This window comes from Hyla sarda, chromosome 5 (genome assembly GCF_029499605.1).
Source record: "Hyla sarda isolate aHylSar1 chromosome 5, aHylSar1.hap1, whole genome shotgun sequence".
Taxonomy (NCBI): Eukaryota; Metazoa; Chordata; class Amphibia; order Anura; family Hylidae; genus Hyla; species Hyla sarda.
Window position 1 is genome coordinate 281,057,466 of NC_079193.1, and position 8,150 is coordinate 281,065,615.

Sequence of the window (8,150 nt, forward strand, 5' to 3'; positions counted from 1 at the left end):
AGGACATAAATTTACATCCTGGTGCATTAAGTTCCACCGCACCACGATGTACATTTACGTCCTGCGTCGTCAAGGGGTTAATGGACATTCAGATGAAGAGGCATAATTATGGGGGGGGGGGGTGGAGTTATTGCCAAAGTGTGAGGGAGAAAGCATTGCGCACAGAGCAGCAGCCTACCTCCATAGCACATAAGAACTAAAAAGCATATTAACAACAAGAAGAATATCCGACTGCACCAATTTTCACCCGATAAGAAAACATTAGAATCCAGTCACCAGGGTCACCAGTACTAGCTATCTGTTTATTCCATTTAGAGTGGTAGAAACTGCTGTTAGTTTCCCTTTAAAGGGGTTTAATTACCATAGACAATATGGTCTAGATTTATCAAACTGTGTGAGAGAAAAAATAGAGTGATTTTCCCACAGCAACCAATCACAGCTCAGCTTTCACTTTACCAGAACGCGTTAGATGAGCTGTGATTGGTTGCTGTGGGAAAATCACTCTATTTTTTCTCTCACACGGTTTGATCAATCTGGGCCAAAATGTACAGGATAGGGAATAAGTGTCTGATCATGGGGAGTCTGACCATCCTGGGAACAGGAATAGAGCAGGAGTACCAAAGATAGCCGAGTGCTGTACTTATCTGTTATCCTTGGCACTCCCATTGACGGTGATTGAAACTGTGGTCAGATCTGCTCACTGCTGTATCATTCGGTAATCCCATTCTTGAGATCATGGGTGGTCCCTACGGCTGGACCCCCAAGATCATACACTTATCCCCATCCAGTAAATAAGGGATAAATGTCTAACCCCTTTTTGCAAGATGTTCTTATGTTTTTCTATGTAATTCAGAAAGCTAAATTTGTATGTGCATTTTTCATTTTTTTACAGAAATGCAGTAGTTTGGAGAAGATGCACGTAGCATGAGAAGTATTGGTTGTCAGCCATCGATCCGGCAGAAAGAGTGCAGGTTGACCTCACCTGCTGCATCTTCTAGTAGAAAGAAATCCATCAGAGTCCACCGGAATGTAGCACAGCACATTTGTTCTAAACCGTGTAGTTTGTAGGTGTGTGTTTTAACTATTCCTTTATAAAAAAATATATATATTATTTGAAATTAAAGCATTAGCCGCATTTGAAAAAAATATAGCCATTTGCACATACGGTCATATTCATTGTCATATATAATATGTATACGAACTGCCAGTGCAGATTTCCAGACCATCTCGTCTCTGTAAAATGACATCTCCATTACTTCCAAGGGCAAGAGGAAACAAGTATTCAGACAAGTTCCGCAAAGCTTGCTAATGCACTGTAGAAACACACTGAATATATCAACCAGGTGTATGCAAATGTCTTCTCTGTCACTGGCCAAACTACCAGAGGAGAACGTCTCTATCACCACGTCGTGGTGGACCATAGAAGCCAATGATTTGTATCATAGCAGCTGTTACTACTAGATGTCTGAGTGCCTTAGTTCCATTTGAACCTACTCAGCCACTTATTTAGTAGCAGTACCTAGGCACCACTGTGTCGTTAACCATTGCGCAATGCAACGTCATGCTGCAAAATAACCCCCTTTTTGTTTGTTTGGTTGTTTTTTTTATTTTTTATTTTTATTTAAAGCCGGGCTCCACTTAATGTCACTAGAGAAACTGAGATAACAAAAGTCCTGGCTCCAGCACCCTGCAATGCACATGATGGTATCACCCACAGATCAGCACTTCTTTTTGTTATTTAATTTGTTTACCGCAGGATTTGCACTTAATTTGGGACTGCAATCCTAGATATAATTTTGGTATATCCAATAATGGCAGTAAGGCAGCAGTTCCATAGAGTTCTTTACGTCTATTTCAGTCATTGGATAGAATTGGATGGATTGATTCAAATATTATTTTTATTAGGTCTAAACAGCTACAGAGTTATTTGTGTACAAAGCCCAATGAAATAAAGGAATGCATTTAAGGTTAATTGTATAATTTTATATTTCTTTTTCTCTCAAGAACTCACGAATCAGCCATACAAGTTTTTAGTGTATATAACTATATATAAATATATATATATATTTTTCATTTTCAATATAGACACTATCATATACAAAAAAAAAAAAAAATATTATACAATGTTCAGACTCTTAAGAATCTAGTTTTTGCAATCCACACAGATGCTATTAAAACTGTCAACTATGTTTTAAGCTACTCATTATTAGCCTTCTCACTGCTGCAGGGTTCTGCTGGGCACTGCATGCCCATCCTTGGCAGCTGAAAGGATAGAGCTGTTTATAAACCACAGGTGCCATAAAACCCCAAACTAGAGGAAACTTTCTCTTTCATATTGCTGTTGCCTCACAGTCTTGTTTTTGTGTTCTTTTGCTGTTCGATGTACATATAGCATATCAACTGTGTTGTTTGATGGTTTATTTTGCTTTTTTACTTGTTCTTTTGAGGCCTTTGTATTCACTGTTACTGCATGCTTGTTAAGTACACCTGTCACAGAAATAGTGAAGGTAGCCATTTGCCTCAGCGATATTGCAAAGTACTACTGATTTACTAAGTCACACACCTGAATATGCAGGAAAATGTCCCCCTACATATTGGCGGCATATAAACAAAGAATTCTTTTCTGAATGCCTTATGGCCGCCAGACATTTTGCATGCGTATTGAGGGCAAGTAGAGGTAGCAGTGAAAAGCACAAGGGCTTGCGTGTATGTACGAGAGGATAGGGGGAAGCACGCAGCTCTTATGGTGGAATGCACTGGATTATGGCTGAGACACACAGGAATACTCTTCTATGTATAATATTTGTTAGTAACATGTCTGTTCACACAATGGGATTTATTTGTCATGCCAGCAAACCATAATGTAGACTTTGCATTTTGTGTGTTAGTTGTTGAAACTAAATCCTGTACGTAGGAAAGTCACTGATGGAAAGGAACTGTACGTAAAGGTCATGGTACGTACGTAGATCATTTTTCTGTTGTTCATTAGCTTCCTGTAGAAATAAACGCTACGGACACTTGTGGGAGCCATATTATTTACATTTTTACTGAAGTGTCTTTTTGTTGTGATAAATATATTTTTATCATAGGCTTTTTAATGTAATTATTTGGGTTCTGCAACTTCTGTATATCAGTGCACACAGCATAGCTGTTTTTTCTGATTTATTATTTTTATAAAGAACGGAGCTTAGCGTAAAGATTTCACTGTGATTTGGACTCTACAGCTTGCTATAGTATGTATAGTGATACACAGAATGTGCAGAACCCAAAACACTTTAATAAGAAAACTACTTTACAAATTATTTTTATTACAAAATGAATAGCATAAGGTAAATGCCCCATATGTGTTAACAGCTGTTAAGAAACTGTCTAAATAGTCTTCATGAAAAATTCCCAAATTTTTGCTGTTGTAGAATCTAAGCAGCTTTTTCGGGTAGCTGGTTGTGCTGCTGCTTCTGGCATACATCTGACTGCACACTGCTCCCAGTCTATGTCAGTCCTTACTGCTCCTCTCCACTTTTCTCTTAGTGTTAACAGATATTAGCAGATAAGTGTTAACAGATAATGGGGATAAGGATGTACAGGTCGGATCAGAGTATAGAGAAGCATTCAAGTCTTTAACAAAGCCAAATATCACCGGTTGTACAGTATTATAGTGTAGATAGGGAGGAAAGCATGTGCAGGGCTATCTGCAGGGGAGGGGATGTATCACAGTAGCTGTGTATCTGTCTACAGTAAGAGAACACCCACAGTAGACCCTATATGGTAGGGAAGAGGAAATCCTATATTTCTGGATCGGTGTGTGTCATCGCAGTAGAGAGGACATCCCTCTTGGGCTGCACAAGAAATCATTGCTGAAGTGAAGCTAGATCATGACATAAAGACTCACATCCAGCATGTGTGGACTGGAAAGGACACTATCACGTGGGAAAAGTTTCAGCTATGGGACAGGGGATATTAATAAAGTTTGAACTTTTTTTATTCAAAATAACCATAGACATGGAAAAATGCATTTTACATATATTAAAGTGTCCATAGCCTTTAAGAGGGTAACTGGGAAAAAGTACACAAGAGAAGGCAGGTTTTTCTTCCTAAGTGGAAGGAGCTCTGAACTTATGCCATAAATAAATATGACCCAGACAGAGGTGTCAGTACAGAGCTGTGGTCAGACTGGAAAGAACAACACAACTTCCTCTGAAGCATACAGCAACTGATAAGTACTAGAGGGGTTAAGGTTTTAAAAACAACTAATTTACAAATCTGTATACCTTTTTGGCACCAGTTCATTTGAAAAAAAATTATTTTCCACTGGAGTACCCCTTTAAAGTATATCAAACCGCTAAAATGGTTGGGACTGGTTCTGGAAGAAACCCTAAGGTGCATCTCATGTAAAGGTCTTCTAGATAGACATGCTGCTAGGGTAAAGGTAAATTATACTTAATAAGGTTGTGAATAATGAATTTAATGAAAGTTACACACTGAGGCTAGGTTTATACCACTGCAAAGCTTTTTCTATGAAAACAACATTGGTGCCCGTTTCTCTGGTTACCAGGCATCAGCAGCACCTGATGGACCCCAATAACTTTAAAGGAAAACTGTCAGCCAGTTCACCCACACTAAACCCAATACACTGGGTTATAGTGTGGGTGAATAGGTGTCCATACACGGGTCACTTCCTTTTTTTTTTTTTCTTCTTGCCTCCGAGTTTTAGTCCTCTAAAGTTCATTTACCTCCTCAGTTGCGCTCTGCAGGCGTGTCCCCCGCGGGCAGTCATGCTTTGGGTCCCATAGGAAGGGGCCTAAGCCCGCCCCCCTTATTCACATATTCATTTTCTTCAACTTCACGTCCTAGTGTCGTGGAGTCACACACCCCCTGAGCGCAGCACTCTGTATGAAAAGTGCATGCGCTGAAGTTTTTACCCAGCTCTCACGTCCTGATGACGTAAGAGCTGTGCATTGGGAGAGGCGCTCTGCACAGCGTAACTGCACATGCGCCAGTACACCCGACTTGAAGAAAATGAATGTGAATAAGTCGCTCGGTACACCCGACTTGAAGAAAATGAATATGTGAATAAGGAGGGTGGGCTTAGGCCCCTTCCTCTGGAACCCAAAGCCTGACTGCCAGCGGGGGACACTCCTGTAGTGCGCAACTGAGGAGTTGAATTATGGAACTTTAGAGGACGAAAACTCGACGGCAACAAAACCAAACGATTTAAGTGACCCGTGTATGCACTCCTGTTCACCCACACTATAACGAGTGTATTGGGTTTAGTGTGGGTGAACTGGCTGACAGTTTTCCTTTAATGCAACCTGTCATGTTTCCATCAAGGCGTTTTAACAGAGCCTCCGTCATATAAAAATCTGGCCTAAGTTTCCTTCTAGGTGCCTGCTAGTTAGACATGAATGACAGGTCTGAAAAGTGTTGTTGGATATGAATATCTGAGATAAATCTGTTTTCGTTGGAAAGTTAAACTCATAAATCAAGTTTTGAGGTGTTTACATTTTTTTAGATACCTCACAGGAAAGTGTCCTCAGCTGAAAATCACGAGGCTGCTGATAAATCTGGGGGATGGTGGTTTGAGTGTGTTGTCTATTTAATTATTATTTAGAAGGCTTTATCTGTTATCACTACCGTTTTTATGTTGAATCCATAAAATGAATCATGGATTGGTTTTGTTACAGTTCAAGTGTGTTTAGTCGAAATTATACCAGGAAGATTTAGAAGTAAAATAAAATTCCTTTAACTTGGTGTCTGGTCATCCAGCACTTAGCTTTTTATCAGAACTCTTTGATGCTATGGGATCTTGGTAGATCAGAAGAAAAACACTGACTTAATATATAAATACTTCTCAGTGTTCTATTATTATCAGTGGACATCTAGCTTTGAAATGGAGTTCAAAAGCATATTTGATCATTGATATCACTGATAGTCATGCATTGGAACCATCACCAGTTTTCCAATGGCCTACAGTACCCTGAAGAGAGCTATAAGCCTTCACTGTCTTTTACAGTCTCTAAAAAAACACTGTTTGTAAAAATAATGGCACACTATTGCAAGTGAATGTACCCATAAGGTAAATGTAGATGATACATTATTATGCATCAATTTTTTTGTGATTGAGCTGGGGGGAGGATTCTGATATTTTGTCACCTGTTGCCATTAGTTACAGGAATTTTACTGTATATTAGATAGTAACTGCATGATTCTTTTTTATTTGTTTTCTTGAGCCAAAAATTTATTGTAGAAAGAGTGCCATGAGAAAATAGATGACTGGAATGTCAATGTAAAGGTAAAGTCACTGGTGTATTCACATGAGGAGTCAGGGTAAGGGTTATCTACTGGGTTCTTAGAAGAGTGGTCCATAGAAGAGTTTTGCAATAGAGGATCAGCCATTTCCATCCTGTCAGTTTTAACTATTATTTTCTACTATTATACTGTATTTAATGGTTCTTTTTAGCCTATTATACTGTATTACAAGAAAAAAAATGTGGTTTCAAATATCAGGAAATACTCAACCCCAATTGCAGTTCTGCATTAATGCTGGGGGAGCAGATCCTGAGCTTTGTGGTCCATTGCTAAGGGCTATCAGCAGCATATAATGCATACAATGGGGGATGCCTGCAACAGACTACAAGTGCCACAATGGCATCCTACACCAGATGAAAGGTGTGGATGTGTAACATATAGAATAATACATAAATATAGCTGCACTACTGTGGTAGATGTAATCAGTAACATATGACTAACCCTCAAAATGTTAAAATTGAGACATTATCCAGTATATCCTTATATGAAGGACATACCTGAGCCCACACACCAACGCCAAGGTTTCTCAAGTGGCACGGGACCTAACACTAAACCTACCTGTGCCGCAATATGGGCAATACCAGGGGCCAGTGGGCAATTACAGCGGCATTTGGTTCTTAGGGTTTGTCATATTACTGTCTACCTCTACCACAGTAGTGCACCTAAATTGATGTATTATTATACTGTATTACATTAATAGGCTTTAATTATAATGTAGGCTGGCTTCTATATATTGCTTTTTGAGTGTTCACAGAATGTATACAGAGAGAAAATTAGAATGTAGGTTATTTACAGTTTTTCGCATATGATTTGCTTGGCCTTCATTAATATACTTTACTAAGGTACTTTTTACTGTTGTGGTTTTTTTTATCCTTTTTTGCATGGGTCATGTAATAATCAGTTAACAAAGGTCTCTCTTATATGGTTCTGTTTATTTCCCATCTTGTAGTACTCCTGTCCACTGAACAGAGGAGGCCATTCTGTGGGCTGAATAAGGGTACTCATGGGTTTTTATTATTATTAACTAGTAGAGTGATTGCAACGCTAATTCTGTAGACTTGGGACTGATAGCAGGGATAGGAGTTCTCAGGAACATGTGTTCAGCCCACAAAATGGCCACAAAGTCACTGTGCAGGAATCGGACAGTTTAATGTAGATAGATCCTGTAAATATGGGCAGCCTCAGGTTGCGTCTATCAGGTGGGGGTCATAGTAATATACAGAACAGGTTACAACGAGCAATCCTCCGTATAAGAACAGGCCTTTTGACTTCTGAACCAAAAATATCATTTAAAAATCACAAGGTTACTAACTGATATTTGTAATTCTATACCTTCTGTACTTGACCACTTGAAGACCGCAAGAACAGACACACTAAAGAGTTTGACAATTTTCATTGGTATTGTAACAAAACTACTACTGTATGGAAAATTTTGTATTGCTGTTAAGTATTGTTTTGTGTGTGTGTGTGTTGGAACCTACATGGGACATGTCCTATTTTAAAGTGGTTATAATAACTGTGTGTCTATATTTTGGAATGGAATTATTTCTTCATTAAAATGAATTTTTAAAAACCTTATGGATTGATTTGAGCATTTTATATTTGTGTTAACTTTTTTATAATGTTCTAAAACTACATGGCAATCTGAATGCATCATTGATATGTCTTACAATTAATGTAATGGTTACAGGGTCATTCATGAATTCACAGTTTAAAAAATGTGATTATATCATGATTTTTTGTTTCAAGCGCTTGTCCCGTTGTTCCCTTTGAGGGCATATAGACCTTATTGATTATTGTCCCCCTCTATTAGAGTAGAGAGCCTAGCCTTGAATCACATGGTC

The 8,150-nt window shown here is 38.7% G+C and overlaps 1 protein-coding gene across 17 annotated transcripts in view; it reads left to right on the plus strand.

Annotated features, from left to right (window-relative positions):
• DTNA (dystrobrevin alpha) overlaps positions 1–7,884 on the plus strand; it is a 444,962-nt gene extending 437,078 nt beyond the window's left edge. For all 17 annotated transcript variants that reach the window (XM_056521817.1, XM_056521818.1, XM_056521830.1 and 14 more), the window contains one exon: positions 893–7,884. In XM_056521817.1, the coding sequence (XP_056377792.1) occupies positions 893–928 (36 nt within the window). In that variant the 3' untranslated portion in view covers positions 929–7,884. The remainder of the gene's footprint in view (positions 1–892) is intronic.
• The last annotated feature ends 266 nt before the right edge of the window (positions 7,885–8,150 follow it).